This window comes from Lutjanus erythropterus, chromosome 16, assembly GCF_056507025.1.
Source record: "Lutjanus erythropterus isolate fLutEry1 chromosome 16, fLutEry1.hap2, whole genome shotgun sequence".
Lineage (NCBI taxonomy): Eukaryota > Metazoa > Chordata > Actinopteri > Lutjaniformes > Lutjanidae > Lutjanus > Lutjanus erythropterus.
In genome coordinates, this window is record NC_139332.1 from 9,533,944 (window position 1) to 9,556,976 (window position 23,033).

At 39.8% G+C, this 23,033-nt stretch overlaps 1 protein-coding gene across 1 annotated transcript in view; it reads left to right on the plus strand.

Annotated features, from left to right (window-relative positions):
• Positions 1-6,183: 6,183 nt before the first annotated feature.
• kcng2 (potassium voltage-gated channel, subfamily G, member 2) overlaps positions 6,184-23,033 on the plus strand; it is a 40,732-nt gene continuing 23,882 nt past the window's right edge. Inside the window, exons 1-2 of the mRNA XM_084738798.1 lie at positions 6,184-6,625; positions 18,074-18,974. Coding sequence (XP_084594924.1) covers positions 18,186-18,974 — 789 coding nt within the window. The 5' untranslated portion in view covers positions 6,184-6,625; positions 18,074-18,185. The remainder of the gene's footprint in view (positions 6,626-18,073; positions 18,975-23,033) is intronic.

Below are 23,033 nucleotides of genomic sequence, written 5' to 3' on the forward strand. Positions count from 1 at the left end.
CTTGAAGTAATGTATAAATGATGTCCAGCTTCTAAGAGGAAGTAGGAATCCTACAAATGCAAAATTGACCAGACCAACTTAAACAGTGACAGTTCAATGAAAACAAAACTGTGACAGTACCTGCTTACTTAATAATGAATGAAAAATTCAAATTAACACATTTGGACCGTGACAAGTGGCGCCAAGTTCATCTGACAGACCCGTAGGGATACATCTAACAAAACAGGTTGGAACGTGGTGACAAAGGCTGTTTCATGATTACAGCATGACCAAGCCTCTATGGTCCTTAAATAAAAACATAGTTAATGATCCTTAAACACCATGGAAAGGCTGTTTTTGTGAACATTAGCAGGAACAAGCATCATTAACTGACTGCAAACAATCTTTTTTTTTTTTTTTTTTTTGTCTTTTTTTTGGTTCCTCTCTTCCTCTGCTACAATTTCAGGCCTGAGAGGACACAAGGCTGGAAACATGTTGTGACCATAATCGCAGGTTTAGCAGCTCGTTACTCACGGCCCAGTCACTTCATCCCCTCGCAGAGGGAGGGAGGGAGGGAGAGGAGCGAAATGATGAAGTCAAAGTTTATTATGTTCCCACATGGCTGATGCAGCATTTTCAGAGCATGGTAATTCATCAATGTCAAGCGTTTGTAGAGAGCGGCTAATAGCTGTATCACTGTAACTTATGTGTAGTTACTTATCTCTCAGACTGCAGACTCAATTGTGCTGACTTTTTTTTGTTTCCTTTTGGTCCGCCATGGCTATGTATGTGTGAGCAAGCTTTTCATGTAATGGATGACTCAGAATGGTTCAATTACATGTGATTTCACATTTTAAAAATTCCATTTTTATTTTAGCAAATGATGTGAACGGAGATTACCTTGAATAAGAAGTTCACGCTGGGACAGAAAAAGTCTGGAGTCTGGCTTCTGAGAGAGAGATGAAAACCAGGGAATGGATGGCAGATTAATAATGTCTGTCGGCCAACAAAAGCAGCCCAGGAGGATCTCTTACCTTGATGTGAGCTAGAATTAGCTGTGGGAACACACCAACTAAAGTGACACAAACAAAGAGAGAAATGGACTTGCAGAGTTCATAATTCCTAGAGGGGGTTTCATAAGGGTTCCTTTTTTTTTTTTTTTTTGCTGACTGTGAGTTTCCCCACTCCATTAAAAATTCCAATTAACTTTTCCCCAAATTTAAAGGATCTCTTAGGATCAAATCTTTATGGCCTTTTCTCCCCAAAATGTCCTACTTGGGTGTTTTTTGACATGAATAAGGACATTGTCCACTCAGGATTATGTCGCAGATAGTGCAGGATTCGACATCTTTATTCCTTCAAGGTCCAGGCTTCATAATTTCTGCACTTCTTCTGCAAAGTCAGGGCAGGAGTGACACATCAAAGAAAAATAAATAAAAGAGCAATAAATGCCACCATTTCAGCACATTATTTATGGTAGATGCTATTTGCACCCACGCTGGAACTGCTTATGTGGCTATTTACACCCAGGGTGGAAGAGCCAGTGTGGCTATTCACACTCAGTATATTGCCTTGCCTTACATGGCAGAAACTAGCACCCTTGTGCCCATAGCCAACAATTATTAGCTATTTGCACCCAGGGTGGGACTAGCCAATGTGGCTACTTACACCCACATGGAAGAGACAAACCATGATCTTTTCCTAAACAACTGAAAACAAACTGCAAATAACAATTAAAAAGAAACACTGTCAACTAAGTCTAAATATTTTTTTAAATAAATAAAAAAATAAATTACCACTAGTGTCTAATACTATACTAGACTTAACTTTGAACCTACTGGGACATGTATGCTTAATCTATTCATCCACCACAACCTATATATGGAGAATTTGTTGCTTTTTATAACCATATTAAGGGGGTTGAGTGTAAATAGCTCAATAGCTGCCATGTGCCTATTTTCACCTGGGTGCAAATAGACACACTGTTATTTTTAAGTGGGTGTGACCACTGATGCTGCCCTGTTGCTAATATTACAAATATTACAGCAATATCAGCAAACTTTAGGTAGATATTGCTCTATAACAGTCAGTTTGAGTCAGTTTGTTGACTCTTCTCTACTCGTGCCACTATTACGCTGCACTGTAGCATGTAGCATCTCCCTTTAAAAGCCACAGTAAAGGTTACATAGGCTCACTTTAAAGTCAGTGTTTCTCATGACGATGAATGTAAACTAATGGGAAATATATGCTACTTCATATTAACTTGAAATAGTTTGCTGCAGGTGCTTTACATACGACTTATGCTAATGAGCCATGCATCGTGTCCAATAATGCTACAGGCCGGAAAGAGATAGTTTGGAATATTTAAGTGGGCCTGTATGAGGTACTTATTGATAGTCAGTGTATTAACTAGAGTAGATGCTGATTGACATCATCTCATTTAAGAGAAGCACAGAGGAGTGTCAGCACAGAAAATAAGCAATGTGTTGCTGTGGACAGGGCCAACAACAAGAAGTATTTTAGCCACTTGAAAAAGCTCTATCTAAAAAGATCAATATCAGTTAAAATGTATGCTATATTTTGAATATTTTCAAAGCTTTACTTTGCCATCAGACAGCCTTTTCTGACAGGTAACAGCCGTTATACAAGCCAAATATTGCTCTCTCCAAAGCAACCAAACTCCATAGACAAAATCAGTCATTTTACCTCACAGAACACAGGAGTTGCTGGTATACCTCTGCCTTGATCTGATAGTTCGTGTTATTGTGTGATTTAGGTGAATCTTTTAAATACCTAAGTCCCACAATAACACAAAAGAAATAAAAGTACTGAGATGTTGGTACAAGAGCAACTCCTGTGTTCTATAAGGTAAAATGACAGATTTTGCTTGTGGAGTTTGGTTGGCTTAAAGACAGCACTGTTTGAAGATATTCTAAATACAGCGTACACTTAAACTGATATTGACCCTTTTAAAGTAACTAAATACTGAACTATCCCTTTCAAAGATGTGCTATTTTTTGTCCAAAAGAAGTTCAGTCAATGAAAGTTTGATTTTTTTCTCTCAAGGATTTTTTTTTTATTGACAGGGAGGTTAGATGTTAAACTGAGACACAGTGCAGCACCTCTGAAGCTGGTGAGTGTTATTTGTGGTGGAGGTCTCCTGGTTTGCTCAAGGACACTTCAGTATGATGAATAGGAGTTTAACAACACACTCTGTGGCTGACGGGTATTATCTATAAGCAGCATGAAGCCCCTAAAAACAATCACCTGTCCTTGATTCTATTTTTAGTCTGTGAAAATGGTTCCTATTTAAAATCCGGGCAATAGTCATTTTTTATGTCACCACATTTGCAGCTTTCACCCTGAGCTGATAGCAGGCGTTTAGCAAACCAGATACGCTGCAAATGGATGCTGCTACTGCCATAACCACTGTTTACTTTAGCATCAATCAGACTCCTGCAATTATTGTCTCTCTCTGCTGTCTCTCATTCTGAATGCGCTCACCCGAGCTGACGTTGTGTTGACAGACCGGGCTGAAATGAAAGAGAAGCTCTCAGCTGCTGCTGCTCTGCAAAGCCACACCTCTTGTATCAGCTGGGTGTGTCTCTGCCTCTGAGTCTGTGTCCTGTGTGGTGACCGCCTCAGCCACAATGTTAACCACACTCACACACTGTGCTCGTCCTAATCTACTGCAGTTCTTTTTTCTGGGAAACTGATGTGGATCTCTCCAGGAATTCATCATAGGGAGCAAAGATGATGAGAAAAGTATCCCACAAATTAATTTATTGTCAATATTTTAATTTGTGACATTGTGATTGCTTTGTGGGACTGAAACTAACAAACTTACTTCCACGACTGATGGATCAACCATTTATTCCATCAAATATTTATCACAATTTCCCAGAGCCAAGTGACATTTTTAGATTGCTTCTGTTGTCCAACCAACCCTAAGACTCTTCATTTAGAGTCATAAATTATAAAGAAAAATGACACATCATTCCATTTAAGATGCTAGAACCAGTAAATGCTTGATATTTTTGCTTGATAAATGACTGAAGTGATCAATCAATTATCAAAGTGGTTGCCGATTAATCTTCTCTCAATCAGCTGATTGATTAATCGACTAGTTGTTGCAGCTGCACTGCCTTGATTCATTATGTCAGGGTTAGAGGGTGGGGTGGTGGTGGGGTTAGAGGGAGGAAAATAAGGGAGCTGGGGGGCAAAATGTCTTTGCTTGAGTCACTTTTGTGATTGTGATGTTGCCTCCTCTACCTGAAACAACTGACCATAATGAAAATCTGTACTTAAATAAAATTAAAACAAATCATTAGCTAGCTGGTTAGCTAGCATGAACTAATAATAGCTAACTAGCTAGCCAATTGAGAGGTGAAGTCCCTCCCCTTCCAGAACTTACTTCGGAAAAAATAAGTACATAGTCAACGGTGAGGGACACATTGTTTTTACTCTGTTTGAAGGGTGCTACAAATTACACATATGTGTTTTGTCAATTTAAAATACAACTTTATAAGTCAAGACAGTCACAGTTTGTCGTATGTTTGTCGTAGTGTAGTTGTGTTTTGTGTGAAACTGCTCAGTGACCTAAATGCCTTGTCTTTAACAAGAACGTTGTTGTCCCTTGAAACGTTACCGTCACCATAAGTGTTTTATTCAGTGACTCCTGGTCTTTTTATCAGCCAGGCAGTAAGAGAACAAGCAAGACCTGCTGCTTTTGTGACTGGATCCCAGTATGAAACACAGAGAAGTTGAAGCTTCAGCTGCTGTTAGCTTCTGGAGCAACTCAGAAAATACTTGTCTCTTGCCATTAACTACTGCTCGTCTTTTTTCTGAAGTAAGTTCCCATGTTGGTCCACTGGAAGGGGAGGGACTTTGCCTCTCTGTATACATGACGCTACAGTCACGCATGGGCAAACGCAGGAGTGACCATCCCATTAAATCTGAGTCCAAAATTAAGGTCTAATTTGTTGATGTTTTCCCCCAGATACATAATGACTAAATATACAGCAGGGCTGACACAACCATGATGAAGTCATGAAAAAGTAATGGTTTACACACTGGAATTTTAACAGAATGCATGAGCGCTGCTTTAAGTGGCCAGTTTCTTTCTTTCTTTTTTTTTTGCCCTGCCCCTTTAACTGCAAACTCAGCTGAGAAGAAAATATGAGCATCATAAATAATAGAAAAAGAAAATAAATAAAGAAATAATGATGATTGACACACCTTAGTTGTCGCATTAACATTTTGGTCTTGCATTTATTCATGCATAAGATATTGTTTACACTTGTACATTCCTGATATTTCATGAAGTAGGGGACTACGGGAGTTTTGACGTTAGTGATGTGGTGTGGTTATTTGTAACACATCAGTATTGTGTATCTCTGTGAGCAACACTGTGGATTTTAGGACCAAAAAAAAAAAGATTTTCTGGTGAGAATGTAATTTTTGTTTTCATTGAGATTATGTGATGGCACCCTTCTGTGACATATGCACATTCAGGAAGACAGTCAACACATACACACAAAAATGAAAGATTTACAAGAAATAAGTATTTTTTTGTCACTCTGAATGTGTTCTTTAAGAAACTGGAGCAAATTACATCTCATTCTTATATTTATCCATAGCCAGTGTTAAAAATCCTCAGTAATGGGGTAGGTTGTAACAGTGCAACTCTTTGTATTTGACATTACATCATCATCACATCATTTGTGATTGTGTTGTAGACATCCAGCTGAATTTTACTTGCAGAAGACAAGCACCATGTATCAAAGTTTGTGAGATCTAGCAGGGACAACAACTGAGTTGCTGATGGTCAAACAAAGTGTTACTACTATCCCCAGTCTCCCCTACTACATGAATGAATTCTTAATAATTAATGCGCCCTTACTATAAAGTATTATTACCATAATGACATGCAGCTGAGCTAAGATGATAGTTCAATGACCTACATAAGCGTCATTCATTACTGTTTGCCACTGATAAACTTTACAACCCAGAAATGTTTTTCTAAGCAAATTTTGTTGCCAGATAAAGAATATGAGGAAAATAAACACAGCCCAAATTATTCACAAAGATAGAAAAAAATCCTGCTTATCTTCTGACAGTGAGAAGACATACATAACAAACACTCCCCCTGACGCTGTGAGACTGAACTGAAGCAGCTCGTGGTCTCAGACAGACGCAGTTTGGCGGCAGAGCGCAGCGCGCAGCCACGGACGCACCTGAACAGTCAGTCAGAGCGGAGTGTGTGTGACCACCAGTGAGCTGCAAACAAGCCTTTCACCTGCTCTGAGACACACACACACACACTCCTCTGCAACATCTGCCACGTTGGAGAAGGAGAGAGGAGCAGCGTGACGGAGTCTGTGTTGATGTGGAGTAACATGTCTACCTCTTTGGCGTCTCCAAAGGACCAAAAAATGATTTTTGGGGGGCGTTTAAACGCGCTTTTATTTTGAACGGCAAAGAAAGACTTGAAAACTCCGTGCGGCATGTGAGCTGACTGTTTAATTAACTGTACTACAATGATCCAGAGCATCTGCGTGGAAAACTTAAAGGCATGCTGCAGACTGAGGGGCGCGAACATGCGAGCGAGCTGAAACAGATGGACACAAGCTCAACAACACACTGGGTAAGTCTGACAACTGGTTGTTTTTGTTGCCACAAAGAGGTCGAAATTGCCAAGTGGGTTCGGAGCCACGACGAGGAAAACATTAGAATAACAAATCTTTTATCACAGAAGCACAGATAATACAATTTTCACATTAAATAAGCTTTAATTGCATGATATTTGTCATGTGCTGCCAAAGCACAAGTACAATATTAAAGGCAATTAACAATAATAATCTAAACAGCAATAGGTCATAAAATAAAATAGATGAATGAAATAAAGTATCACTAATATAAGTTCATTCAAATCAACTTATTTGCAGACAGTGTGTGTCACACACGTGACAAACTTCTTCAATTTCTTTGTAATATTCCTTTGATTTGTCTACAGGGGCAGTGAAGGGGCCACAGGGTCTAATTGTTCTCAATTAATGTTTTCATAATGTCCTCGTAGTATTTTTATTCATTACTATAACAGTCCTATAATGTTCCTGAAGGGACTCTGAGTGTCCTACTTAATGTTATCTCCTCCTGTGATGGTATTACTCTGTTCCTATGGGAAACATTACACTGCTACTATAGGCTGAGTCTCATTCAGGGATGCCTCCTTGTATATTGAATGAGCTCTTGACTTCACTTTGCTTTATATTTAGGCTTTTTTCACTACTAGTGCATGTCTGTCAGGTTGCTGTAGTAGTTGACCAGGAGCCAAACATTAGACATCCTACACAGAAATAAACAAAACATTTATTTTGGATATGTAAACATTTTAAATGATTAATTCACTTTTTTTTTCTTTTTTAAGGAAGTGGTGCTTTTATTCTAAAAGTTCTGGATGTATTATTTTTTTTTAAATTATATGTTCATGTAACAATGTCATTAATAACATCTTTCAGTCAGAGTCTGATTGATACTGGAGTTTTGGGGCTGATGCTGATACACATATTAGAGAGAGAAAAATATTAATATTCAGTATTCTTTATAAGAAATTTAATAAATAGAATATAGCTAACTTAAACTTAAGCTACTCTACGATTCAGCCAATTAGGTGTACCAATCTGATACCAGTGAGTTAAGATATACAACTTAATGCATAAAACAATGAAGTGACTAATATCTCATATATGATTGTTATCATTGTTGTGTGGCCTGACTCAGGTTAAACCCTTTGTAAAACATGAACAAACACTTACAGAATGAAAGACATAGAACATGACTTCACCACCCGGGGGAGACATACGGGATGTTGCTGGGAAAAAGCAGGGTCCCATTTAGGGGGTTAATAAATTATGTATTAAATTAGTGCATAGACTCATAGACTATGATTATAGGTAACATCGGAGGCATTTTTTTCGGGTCTGTGTTGGAACAGCCCATCCAAAATGAGGGGCATTGAAGCAGTAGACTTTCACTAGTATTTTTGATTACAAAAAAAAACTAAAGCCTGACCAATTTATTGGCTGACTGATATTATTTGCCCAATATTGGCCTATTGCTGTTCAGTTTGCTTTGATATGAAAACTTTCTTTCTTTTCCACACAACATAATGCAGATTGGTTTATTTTTTAATTTTTTTTTAGCTTTAATGTATATATTGTTCTGTTTGTGTGTTTTTATGATTATTTATTGTTATTATAAACAACAGAACAATACTGTTTGAGTGCCTTGTTTTCACTGTGGAAAGTTTATTTTCAAACTGTAAAACATCCTGCTGGCATTACTTATTTTTATGAAAAGTGTGTGACAACAACATTTGATGGATCATTGCAAAAAATGTGTGTAAATATTCTATAAATTATACTATATATTAACACTATCAATAAAACCATATCAGATTTTATGTTCTGTAATATTAGTATTGGAATCAGCCCCAAAAAATGTTGGTTCTGTTCTATACATAAATACATACTTGTAAATACACACACACACACACACACACACACACACACACACTTTTCACATTTGTGCATATGAGACAACATATATGCCAATACTGATCAATATAGCTGTGTAGCTGTGATTGGTCAATATTGGGCCAATAGTATCGGTCAGCTGATATATCAGTCAGGCTTTACTTTAATTTTTAAATCTGTGAGAGAGTAGTGTCATTTTACAAACAAACCATACTTTCATGTCCGTGGATAAGCAGATTTGCGTGTCAATATTTGAGTAAAGGTGTTACACATTAAGTAAATGAGAAGCTTTTAATACATCTATCATGTTTGTCAGAGACCCCCTCACCCCCCACAACCCCCAACCTCTGTTACTGTCTTGTATGGATTGTCCATATGTCCGTGTCACTGCCTTGCTGTACCGGGATCATTAACCTGTTGATGCGTGGATGTTCGTGTCTCTCCTGTGGACCCTTTAAACCAGAGAGAACAAACTAATGAGAACAGATTGCGTTGAATATGGCAGCCGGCTCTGTCTCACGGTGCTTTTCAACATGTTGTGCATCAGGTTCGCCTCGCTACCAAATACTATAGCAGCTTATTTCACACATTACTGTAGTCCTCCTCCTCCTTTGTAGCTTAAGGTGAGCTAATGGGAGCAAAGTGTTTTGGTGGGCAGAGAACCTGCAGACTGGAGATAGGAAGCCTCTGCTCCACTTTCTGCTTATAATGAGAATGTAAAACAGAGAAAAAAGCAGAGAGAGGAGAGATGTGCCACATTCTTCATGTGTTTGTAAGTAGGCGGCTGTTGTTCTTCTTTTTTGTATTCTGCTGTGATCTCTAAACTCTCCGTCCTAATAACTGCGCTTCCACGCAAACATCACATTCTCCACTTTCAGGCTCTCCATCAAATAGATCCTTTCCCTTCCAGGAATGTATTCAGCCCATTATCTCCTTCTCCCTGTCTAACACGTTGTTGAATCCAGCCCTTTGAATCAACTGATTGACACTGACTGTCGGGCTCGAAGCGCAGGTTTTATTTTCAATTACAGATTGTCACGGTGCTTCTGAAACTTCTGAAAAGCACTGCTGATGTAAAGTGTGATAGACGGAGTTCTGAAGTCTCCGGCAGTGATCCAGGCAGGCAGATATTGTATTTTGGGTGGGCCCCTGCAGAAGTGAGTGGGCCAACTTTTCCCAGAAAAACTGACTTATAGGCTACAAAGTTAATGGTGCATTCAGAGACTCTCTTCCAAAGAAAATGACAGCATCAGTCACTTGAGTGAATGCCCCTAAACAGCACATGTTCTCGTTAAAGTGACAACGGCCTGTATTGTAACCATGGTGATCCCTTTGTCCCCATAGCATTCAAGGAACAGTTACTGAGTTTTGGAGATACTGGCTGCAAAGATTTCTGCCTTCTCAAGGAAATAATGTAATACAGTTGGGTGATGTGTTAAAACTTTGTGTGCAAGCAGCAAAATTCACTATGTTGCGTTAAACTCACAAAGTGTCAAGAAATTAAATATTCTCACCTATTTTCCTTTTACAACCCTCTGAACACCTTCTGAATTCAAGTTTCTCTCTTTTACTGAACTAAGACGAGCTTAATTGGCTCCTGTAAAACATACTTAATTCAAACGTGACAGAAAAAATGTTAAACTCACCAAAACCATCTTTGTTAGTCTGTCAGCTCCACCAACAATCACCAACTCTGGTTTGTTTGAATTAAAGCCTTAATTTGCCGTGTGAAAAGAGTGCAAAGAATCTGAAAAAAAAGTCCATCAGCCCATCGTCGTTAGGTGATGTATTTGTATATTTGTTGTGGTGCTCAGAGCCCCAACAAATACATTTGAAAAACTCAACAACGTCTCTTTCCAGAAATCACGACTCGTTTACTCATGATAATTCACAGGGCAGAGTGTCTCAGGGTTTCTTATTCCATCTGCCAACCATAGAAGAAAGTGCGCATCTACTCATGGATGAGAGGCTCGTGCTTGTGACTTTTCAGGATGTAAACAGAAGTGGTGTCCTCCTCAGCTGATCTGTAACCATCCATGAGTAGATGCACACTTTCTTTGGCGCGGTGATTCGGTTGGCAGGTGTAGCTCAGTTGAAAGTGGGCCTGTAAAGACTGCAATATTTTTGGATTCTCAGACTCAACTACACATTTCTCTGTTCAGCTGAGATCTGAACAGGAGAGTGAGTCCACTCGTTCACTGCTGTGAGTGAGAGGGATGTCAGATGTCAAAATATTTCAGAATTTTAACAGTGTAATTAAAAAGTGTTCACATTTATCACAAGAAAATACCATCAGTTCAGCTTCTCTGTCTTATCTGGCTGTTTTTCTTTTCTCCTGAACAGCTGACGTTTTGGAGATGTGTTTTTGCCGTGATATGTACATGTGTATAATCAAATACTAATTTTGCTGTTGAGTACCATGACAATGGACCAAGAAATCATTCGGTGCAGCCCTAGTAGAAAGAAAATAGTTCGCACATGAAATTGCTACAACAAGCTATTATCTTGAGTATCCGGGTCATGATTTCTGGACAGAGGCTGCTGTTGCTGTTGAGTTTTTCAAATGTTGGTCCTTTCGGCACCATAAGCTGATCATAAACCATCTACTTTTATAACATGTCCTTAAACATTTTTCTGCTGAAAGTAGCAATAAAACATACAAACAGAAAACACGGAAGGCGTTCACTTAAATTACTCTGAATTAAAGAATAGTTCATGCCATCATGGCTCATTCTATTTAACACATTTTCCCAGAATCAGTAATAAAGCACCTTTTTAGTCAGACAATCCCCGGCTGGTCAACATAATCATCAGTTCCTGTGACTCAGAATCTAAAATGTGCTCTCCATCTCCGGCCCTCCGTCTATTACGTACGTGATTATGTTGTGAGAAGTACTCTTTCCATGATTATTGCAGTGCGAGAGAGACATTTTGCGTCATTCCAGATTACAAAATCGTTTTATCTGCGCTGATTGCCACGCCGCTTCTTCAGGCAAGAAACTTAATTGTCCTCATATTTTTGAGTACAGACTGTCACTGACAAAAAGTCGCTCAGAGGAGAACCAATCAGTCTGATTTAGCAGCAGGTCAGGTGTCACTCAAGATCTGTGTCCCAAAATAGACGTCTGCCTCAGGCCTTTGACGAAGATGAAGATCGAGTGGATGTGGGAAGGCAGATGTATCAGTGATGCATGGGGCTGCAGATTTATGCAAAGAGGCATGCAAATTATATTTGCATGAGCAACTGGTGGCAAAAGAACAATGCAGACCTGAACAGTGCTTAGTCCTTTTCAGGTACTGTTTCTGAAGAAAGAAAGAAAAGAAAGTGACAAATCCGCCTTAGAAAGAAGCATCTTTAACATCCGGCTTTGTGGAAGGAAAACAGAGATTATGGGATGTTTGTAACTGACTCAGATTCAACATCTGAAATACAAGCAACACAGAGTCACAGGTCATAAAAGCCTCTTGTGTTGAAGATGAAAGGGAATAACATGACCTCACATGCTGTACTAACCCTGTGTAATAAGGATGAAAGTGGTATAAAATACTTGAAATGAAAGAGATTTTTCACTTGTATGTAATTGTTGCATCAAAGGCTTGGTTCAATGTATAAGAGTATTTATTTTAGTGTGGCAAGGCCCTCGTCTGACTTGTTTTTTACCGACTTACTATAATATTGAAGTTAGGACCCCAAGTGTCACAATTTTGGGGTTTAGTTTAGTTGTTTCCTGTTTTATTTTATAGTTCTTGCCTTTGCTCTGGTTTCTGTTGCTTTATTTCAAGCCTTGGGTTAGCCTTTTTTGGTTGCTGATTAGTCTAACCTGTAACCTGATTGGCCTGTCTGTGTATTTAGTGCCCCCCCCTCTTTGTTTGCCCAGTCCGTCCTCACCTGAGAAACATGCACGTTTTAAGACTTATATGTCCATTTGTTGTTAGGCGGTGCCCCCAAGTGGGTGTAGTAAGCATTGCAGATGAATTAGAGGGAGAACCTAATCAAAATGTGACCATTTTATAGGGTAAATGACACGTGTAAAGCGTCACGCCATCATGTGACATACATAATGTAGTTATTTTAATCTGAATCAACCTTTTCTGTTGTTTAGGTATGAAGATGTGCTGGTTTACTAGTTTGTTTTTGTTCTAGCATCAGGTGTACTAGCTGTTTTCCCACTGTTTTGAACTTGGATTTTGGATTTTGGATTTTCTTTCTGCCTACCTATTTGGATTCGTTTGCCTTTGGACTGTTTGACCTGTGCCTACCTAACCTCCATAAGCCTTCTGTATTTTGACTTTGAGTATTTTAAGTGCATTAGCTCCGCCCCCTGGTCTGCATTTGGTTCCCTCCTCTCATATTTCTGCTGCCCTACTTGACATAACTTGATACCAGCTGTCTGAAGTTATCTGAGAACTTACAAGATTAGTTAAGTGGCACGAAAAACTCCACATTGAATAAACCAACGCCCCCCCTTTTATTTTTCAAACATTCACAACAAATGACAAATGTGTTCCCTTAACCTTCCACTAACAATTGGTATAACTTTTTTCACGTTTGTTGGTCTGTGTTCCTTCAGGAACAGTCCAAGAATACACAACTGTGGGCACACAGGTATTTCAGGATAATTTTAGATACGTAGGATATTCAGTACACTTTTTCTCAAACTCCCAAACTACTGTACGATTGCACAGTCCTCTAAACAACTGCCTCTAAATTGTGAAACAGGAAGAAGTAATATATGTATGACTAATATACTTGTTTTGCAAATTGTACTGAGAAGACATAAGTACACGTAAGTTTTGAGATTCAAAGATTCAACAAACCCACCACCCTCCTACTCAGGTGTTTTCTTTCATTTTGTCCAGTCTCTTCTCAGGACTATAAACTACTTGGTTGACAGTTTCCACATGCTCCTGTTGCACCTGTGCATTTTTCTTCCATGTCAAAATCCGGTGCCTACAACATTACCCACAATGCAACTTGACCATATGCTAGTAGTGCCTAATGAAGCTTCGAGTCGCTAGCCTTAAACAGAGGCACAAACTGCAGGGGTCTGGTAAGCCTGTTCAACTCCACACCCCAATTTTTTTCCAGATTCTTTAGCCCTAACCGATGCTGACTCAAGTGACATCACATGCGGCAATTTATCAGACTTTGCATGAAGTACGAACTCATTTTAAAAGAACTGAATCTGATGTGATTTTCAATAAACATTTGCAATAAATTGCACTGTAAATATGAAGCTACAGCTAGGAGATGGTAGCTTAGCTTAGCATAAAACTGGAGACAGCTAGCCTCGCTCTGTCCTAAGGCTAAAACAGTCCACCTGCCAGCACTTCCAAAGGCTCCCTTTACATACGAAAATAGATATGTCTATTTCAAACAATGTAACCATCACTGCCCATGTACTCCCATGTGTTCTAAGCAATACATTCACTAGAGGGCGCCACTCAGAGTCCAATCACCTAAAAGAAGAAGAGTCAATAACGATGCTGGAGAAGGTTACAATAATAAACCTCCTGGAAAAGATGCAAAAGCAGAGACAGCGTTGGTCTGAATTGCCATTAAATATACTGTGACATGAAAACTTCTTTGTTGCGTCCTGTGGTCATGTTTTTGCTTGAACAATTGACTACACAGCCCCCCCCATGGCTACTGATGGTACTACCCTGTTTAGACTGTATCCGTTAGCTTTCAAAAAATGTGCAAAATACAGATGAATGTAGCGTATCTAACGTTAAGCATAAATGAGCCTTTTAGTTGACTAAAGCCTGGATTATACCTTTTCGTCTCTTCACACAACAGTATTATTCAGACTTCACCTGTCCATGCGGCCCCTATCCTGCATACATTGATCTGCTGTGCATGTGTAGAATGCATCCTCCAAGTGGACTCCAGATAGTATAGTCTAAACAGAACTACTACATCTGCAGCTTTTTCTATATGCATCTGTTTGGGAGTATAATCCAGATTTAACAGCTTTCTGAGGTGCAACTACTGTCGTAAAACTACAACTTTTTTACACTTTTTGTATCAATTAAATAAATTAGATGTTAGATAATATAAGCTTTAGAGGTGCTGGTAGGTGTATTTTCTTACTTTTGGACAGAGCCAGGTCAACTGTCTCGCCTTCTTTCTAATCTTTATGCTTTCAACAAATTTCTCAAAACGTCAAGCAGTTCCTTCAGTGAGGACTGAACCAAGTCCACCTTTTTAGTCCACTGCTGGAAGTGGCCTAATCTTGGACTTGATCAAATGTACCATTTCCGTGATTCAGTAAACCTTATTTGACATGTTACCCCTATGTGGAGCTCCTCCTATTACTTGAATTCATTCTTTCTGCGCTCCTGAAGCCACCCCTGGGTGCAGTGTCATGCTCAATAAACTGCTCCTGTCAGAAGCACTTTGCTGAGTCGCTGTAGAGGTGACGCGCTCTGACCCCCCTCTCTTGGAGAGAGTGGCCTGTTTCAAAATGATTGGCCTCACAATAGAAGAGCAAACTCTGAGGATAGCTAGAGGGGTCCCACTCTTAATTTGTTGTGATGATGTGCCCGGCCTCCCTCCATCGGCTCCACTGCCTGAGGTTCAGTACAGTCCAGTCAGTCTTACTGAGTAAAGCATCACTGGCATGAGGCTATTCGTGCAGCCTGTGTTCTCTGGATTGTGTATCCAGGTGCCCATGTTAAATAAAACAAGAAATGTCTCAGCTTGTTAAGACGGCATGGCTTCAGAAATGTGTAATTGAATCTAAATAGCTTTTAGATGTGAAACGAGACACAGAGTGGCACGCTTTACTTTTCGACCAGGGAGTTATGACACGGCTCAGATTCAGCAGAAACAGCCGCTTTTGCAAGATTCAGCAGAAACTTTTACGAGTCAAAAAACGAGTCAGAGTAGCCTTTTGTTTTTGTTTTTTTGCTTGATCATCACCTTTTCTGATTTAGCTCTTATTTGATTCTATCAAACCTTGTTTGGAAAGGTTGAACCTGAGAGACAGTGTTTCCTCAGCCTCTAGACCAGTGGTTCCCAAACAGTAAATACCTTACTCCACTTCAAAAGACACAAACTATCCCTTTAAAAAACACACACATGATATAACAACTCGGAAACTGCTTTGGGAACCACTGCTCTAGAGGAGCATGTAAACCCCAAATCACCAGAAACCGGACATAACAGACTTTCTACATATAAAATGCATGATGTCCATAAATTAAATAAATATATGAGCATGTACATCATAAATGGACTGGTAAATGGACTGCATTTTATATAGCGCTTTTCTCTATCAACCACTCAAAGTACTTTACAACTACATGTCACATTGACACACTGATGGCACGGCCACTGTGATGATTGTGATTATTCTACCATATTCCTTTTCTCTCTTTTATTCCACTCCGACAGAGCCATTAAGTACATCTGTGGAGAAATCATTTTCATCTTCCTGTGAATTTTCTCCCATTGTCCTTGTTCCTTTAATAAATTTTCCTTAGTTGCCGTTGTTGTCCCTGAAATGTTTTCTCCACCGACAGCAGAATAAATTACACAGAAAACTTTATCATAGAGGTCCTTAGTACCACATCAGTATAGAAAACATAACCTTGTGGATTTAGTTACTTTACATGGCTGTACATGTTATGAATTCCATTTGGTGGACAGATTCACCATATAGTCAAAAATGCTTCCAGTTGCTGTCCATTTGATCTTCAAACTATAGACTCTTTTTCATGCTGACAGGTTTAAATTATACATATGTATGTTCATATAAAATGTAAAATGAATAAATCATTACCACACATGTTAAACCTTGGTTATACAGTATATTTACTTCACATGAGTTCCTATCTGGCTCATTGTGCTGTGATTACATCAACATTATGGTGCTGATTTTTTTCACAGTTTGTTGTACAGTGCTTTAATTTGTCTCATTCCAGAGCCTGGTGAAGCGGTAAATAGAAAAACAACATTATTAATCTCTCTGCATCGGGTTCAGGCTGCAATTTGACATTGAGTTGCCTTTCTTTGAGCTTAGATTGCAATCAGGCTCCAGAGAAGTTGTTGAGACTTTTTTTAACTCGTGGGTCATCTTTAACTGTGTTCTGTTCAAGTCCATGAAAAAAAGGTACAAGCCATGATGTTAAGATTCTTTGGATCAGTTTAATAGAATTTACACTTTTCCTCCTGTCTCTGCCTGATGATATGCAACTTAAGTCACAGTTAAGGCTGAGATATGCTCAAAACAAACCAGTTTGTACGACATGACGTCCAACCACGTCTGAAGGAACAAGGGTGTGTAGTTGTTTTGAATGGTCACATTTCAGACCAAAAAAAAAATCCTGTGATTTAAAGGCATGATCACACCCTACAAAGTGAAACAGCAACAAAACACCTGCACAAAATATTTAGTTCTAGAGGCTTGGTGACATAGTGACCACAGACAGGGCTAGCTGTGTTTTATAACTGCAGGATCCTCCGCTTGGTTGCAAACAGGACAAAACGTTCATACAGTGTATCCATAAGATATATTTGTACCAATTTCTGATTTTGTGATAATTTTCTATTCCATGATTGTGGAACAGTTTATACTCTGGTTAAATGAAAGTCAGTGGGGCAAGATAGCTTCCTACATTTGTGCTCCCCATTCTCTCAAAGCACACCACCATTAAGGTGATTTACTGGTAAACGAAATTGTAGAAACTGGTAGAAATTTTTGTAGTTGTACTTTGCCTCCATGAACAAATGCACTAATTGCGGCGATTTAATGAATTTGGCTTACCAACATTGTAACCAGGCTGTAAGAGAGGGCGAAGACACAGCAATAAGAAGTGAGAGTTTGAGAGGAAGACTCAAGCCCTGCTTAGTTTCTCACCTCCACACACTATGTAATGTGGGCACACACGTCAAATTATTGGTTTCTGAAGTTACAAATAATGTCAGATGCAGCCTCCTTATTTTGAACATCTTAGAGCGGAGGGAATATTAGACATTGTTCCATCCAATAAGCACTTTGTCTGAGGCACACTGACGCAATTAGTCCTTTCATGGACTGACTTGTCTGGAATGTTTGATAGAGTAGAGATAAAAAGATGGGAGCCCTGCAAGCATAAAAAGTGTCTGGCCAGAGTCTGGACCAAGTCATTGATTTGCAAATCAAAAGTAAGTTGCAAGTCTTTGCACTCAAGTTCCAAGTCAAGACAGGGAAGTCCTGAATCAAGTCCCAAATCAAGACTGCCAAGTCTCAAATCCTAAACTTCGAGTGTCAAGTCCTTAACAAATCATACTATGTTTTTCATCAAATGTAATAACAACAACAGGGCCTTGACTTAGTGTTTGTTGTGCAACTTCAAATGTCAAATTTCATTGTTCCCTCCTGCGAGTTGATTGGATGTTGTCATATTGGTTCAAAGAACCTTTTTTGATTTTTTGATTTTGTCAAGTCTAGTCTAAAGTCATCAAATTTGTGACTTCAGTCCAAGTTATGTGACTGAAGTTATGTGAAGTCCACATGTCTGGTAAAGAGACTGAATAAATGTAATTGTTGACTTGTCTTTTTGTCCTACAGAAACATGCTGTACTGCTGAATGGGTGACAAACTTCCTGTCACCTCACCTACCCTGTGAAGCCCCCCTCCCATCGCATAGCTCAGGACAGGGTCCCCCAACAGAGCAGCAATAATGTACCAGGAGGTAGCCTTCCTGGCAGGCAGCACTGAACACCAGTTCACCACCTTCCGCTTTAACCGTGTGGAGAACCCGCAGGAGGTCAGCTCCAAGAAGGGTTTGTTCTACAAGCGAGCCCAGCTCCTGCTCCAGCCTCAGCCTCGCCAACAGGACGGAGATGAGATTGGCCTGGCTGACGGGGCGGCCATTATTAACGTTGGGGGCATCAAGTATCGCATCCCCTGGTCCACGCTGGATGAGTTCCCCCTGACACGGCTTGGCAAGCTGCGTAGCTGCAGCAACGAGGCCGAGATCATGGACGTGTGCGACGACTATGACGGCAGCCGCAATGAGTATTTCTTTGACCGAAGCCCGTTGGCTTTCCGCACAATTGTCACTTTCTTAGCAGCGGGGAAGCTGCGTCTCCTGAGGGAGATGTGCGCTCTGTCCTTCCAGGAGGAGCTGCTGTACTGGGGGGTCGAGGAGAACAACCTGGACTGGTGCTGCCTCAGGAAGCTGCGGCTCAGGCAGGAGGAATACAAGGAGCAGCAGAGGCTGGAGGAGGAGGACGCCGAGCTCACCACGCCGCAGTCATGCGAGGAGAGCCAGCAGCCTCCCGGAGTGGGGCCTCCGGAAGACCCTCAGACGGGGGGCTGCATGCGAAGACTGAGGGACATGGTGGAGAACCCCCACTCTGGCCTGCCGGGGAAGATCTTCGCCTGTTTGTCAGTGTTATTTGTAGCCATTACCGCTGTGACGCTGTGTGTCAGCACCATGCCAGACCTCAGAGAGGAGGAGGAGAGGGTGAGTTCACTAATTAGTAAGAACTTTCAGTAACACTTTATTTGAAGGGGTGCGCATAAGACAAAAGACATGACATGGTTATCACAGTGTAATGACAGTCTTATGCTCACCCACTCAAACTTTCTTTGCCTTACTTGTTCACAGATTCAATTTAAATTTAAATTATCCAAAAAATCCAAACTCATATCTGCTTTCCTATACATGGCTTCTTGAATGAAGTCACATTTATTGAACTGGAATCGTTTCATTCAGCAAATGCAGCTGCAGTCAGCATCAGAATCATTTTGCAGCCATGGCCATTCACTAGTTCCAAAGCAAGGGGTCTCTGAATTTTGAAGGTAAGGCTTGCCGATAGGGAAAAAAAAAAAAACAGACAGTAGTATAATAAAAAATATGCTGGCTCCCATGGAGTAAAATGGTGTGCTCTCTGTGGCATCTCACTGCAGAACAAATATTAAAACTATCACATGCTGAACAGATTTTCATGATGAACACCATAGTTATGACATTATATAACACACATAACTATAATCTGAAGGAACTCCAGTCTCAGGATTCCTGTATTTTTTTTTAAGACAGCCTCAGGGAATGCTTTGCAGCGGCTACAGTAGAATTCAGATTATGTTGATGCAGCAGCCCACATACAGAGTCTTCCTGGGCTTTATTGTAAATCATCGTGACAGAGACAGAGGCGAAGGCTCAGGGACAAACGAGGCTTCCTCTCCATTCACTTGAATACCAGATTATCGCGAAGCCCCTCACTGCTTCTGCAGCATGCATTCCTTCATAGCAACATGAGATCCATGCTCTCCCAAATGTATGCAGTAACTGACAATGCATACACAACATGAAGATCAGAAAAAAAAAGCTGTAGCTACATTTACAAATCTTTAAATGGATAGTCTCTCTGGGTTTGGGCTTTGCAAAATCCCAAAGATATTCTCCCCATGCATCCATGTTGGTTTTTCTTGACCTGCTTCCAAAAATGAATATGAAATAAGCTCAAATGAATATGAAGTAAGCTCATTATTGTTATATAAGATGATGATTATGCAAATTGTAGCCATGAAGTCTTAATCTGTACACTTAAAGGCTTGTTTACCCAAGCCTTATCTAGACCAGCTGACCAGTAAACACATCAGAGCCTTAAAGGGACGTTTTATACTGTGTGTCATGTTCATTTTGACGCTCCATTTGAGATTTTTATTTTAACAGCTATGTAGACTGGACTGTCCATGGCATTTGGGAAAGTATCGTTGATGTAACAATTGCAGTACAACGATATTGTGAATACACCAACATTTTATCATGGAAAACAAGAGAAAACGTATTACTCCTGAAGTGGAACATTTTGGTGAAATACACATATTCGCCTTCTTTCTCAGAGTTAGATGAGAAGATCAATATCAATCTCATGTCTGTGCATTAACAGAGCTGGGTAGCTTAGCCTAGCATTAAGACTGGAGACAAAGGGGAAACAACCTGGTTCTGTCCACAAATTGAAAGAAATGCCTGGAAACAACTCAAAAGTTATAATTAACAAACTGAATCCCATTTGTTTAATCCCCACAGAGAGAAATTTGAAAATTACAAATTGTGTTTTTTTTAGGAACTTTTGTGCTTGAACTATTTCTTGGCAAAGCACAGCAGGGTGCAGTGACCAGTCAACTATTTTCAATGGAAAGTTGTTATAGTTGCTCAAAAACAAAACTTTAAATTGTATCTTAAATAGTGTCATGGAAATTAGTGAATTTAGCGTAAACTTCAACCAGTTTTTTCATTGGCTGTTTTTGGTATTCAAGCTACTACTGTATCCTATCTCACAAACTTTTTATGCAGCCTGGATTGAATTTCCTGTCATACATTTGTGTACATAAAATGTTAAATGAAACTAATACAAGTTAAACATTAAAATAGTGTTAAACTTGAAGATTGCACTCAGTAGGGTGCAGATCTCGTCAAGGCATCAAATGGTGAAGCACCTACTGCAATGCCACAACTGTCAGATGCAATGGAGATTCACAAAAGTTTTTGTTGTATAGTCTCAGTTTTCTTTAAGATGTATAGAGAAGTGTAATGGTATTGTAATTAAGCATCTTGTGGTCACCAAACTGAAAAAACATTGTTACTTAATAACATTTCGGTAAGGTTTTAGCAAAGTTCAAGCATCCAGGTGGCTTTACAACAACACAGTAGATTTTTGAAGAAACTCACAAAAGCTGAAATTCTAAATAGGTTATCCTTGATGTTCATAGATCTGTTCTATTCTATTCTATTCTGTTCTGTTCTATTCTCTTCTATTCTATTCATAGTTTGCAGACTGCATGTTACAGTGGAAGTTGTGTCTATTCAGATGTTTAATGTTTTGGCATAGAACTAATTAGATTGTCTCTGGTAACTGAATTTAATTTCAATAAATGACTATCATGTTCAATTTCTCAGATTCAAGATGTAAGTTTTCTCGTAATGAAGTCTGCATCTCTCAATAGACAGTGTTATTTGTTTATGAGCAGACCTCACCAATATAGCGACTGTGTTGATGCATAGCGGCTTCATACAGCACTGGCCAATAAGGTACAGTCAGAATGTCAGAGAAGATTTATTCATGTCCAATCCAGCCAAGTGGATCACAATATATGGGGTATGGATTTGATCTGCAGATGCTCCGGACAAAACTTTTTCAATGGATGTCAGTTTCTGAGCCAAGACAAAGACCAAAATGCCTACAGCAGACAAGATGTTAAGCCTTGTTTTTAGCCTAGCAGTTGTTGATGATTTGCAGCCCCAACTGTCTATGAGGAGTGAGGAGTTGGCACTTGGTATAAAACAGAGCAGTCAGTGAAACAGACTTTTCAAAAATTGTGAATCACTGCTACCATGACAGGTCCTTGAGCATATAATAATAAATGTGCCCAAAAAATAATAGCCTGGTGGGTCCATTGGTTGTTCGGAACACTGATATGCACATCCTCAACTTTTTCATGTCTCTGGTTGGCTTTTTCAAGTGTTGTTGTCCAAAAAGTTACTAGTTTTGTTGTTTGGCTCTTTTTTGAAGAGAAGTCACAAGGGTCTAATAAGTAACCAAATCTAGCAAGAAAATGGCTCAGATGGCAGCAGTTGGCAGAATTAACTTGTCATCAAAGTGAGGTTTCCAGATTTGGTACCGTTGTGCCAATGGGGACCAGAACCTGGTCTCATCAACAGTATGTGGCAACCCACTATATCGCTGTAGATGTCTTGCGCTGATCAGCACGCAAAACTAATCGTACTAATGATGAGATATGAGATACGTTCTGATGTTAATGTGACAAGACAACAAAACTAGGGCAGATAAATGAAGAATAAAACAGCTGATAATATCCCAAAGCTGGAGCCTGTATGATGACACTCATAAAGTACAGTCTTTGGTCTCTAATTAGGTCTGAAAGTGAGAGGAGAGCACATCCACTTGTTGCTGCGTTAAGCTTTCATCTTGCAGGAAGAGAAATATTTCTACCTCAGGCTTTTGTTCCCACTAACTACACATGTTGCCACAGCCTGTGACAAGTGGGGCAAAAAAGCATATTAAAGCTGACGACGTCTTCTTCCCGAGCCTTTTCATGTCCGCCTTTGCCGCAGCGATTTCAGAAAGCCTTAGAGATCTGGCTCCAGAGCGCCTTTGTATCACACTAATTCCCCTCTTGAATGACATGAGCAGACCATAGTATGATTAAAGAAGAGCCCCGCAGCTTCTCCGTCTGTCAAAGATACGTCTTCATCAGCAGGCTGCGAGCTGGGAGGGGGATGTTAGCATGAAGTGCGTGAGCTTCAAAGGGAAAATCAATCAGGAAAACAAAGTGGGTGAAAGATGAACGGCTATCAGCTTCAACATAGTCCTGTCTTATCTCTAATTAAGCAGCGTTTCTCATTACACGCCTGTGCAGATCGGCAGTTTTAATCATTTGAATCAGAAGAGCGACAGGTGTGATTAAGGACGCACTGTGTTTCAAACTCCGGACAGCTGAAACCAGTGTCGTTCTGGCACCAATTAACCATCCAGAAATGCCTGAAAAAGTGAGC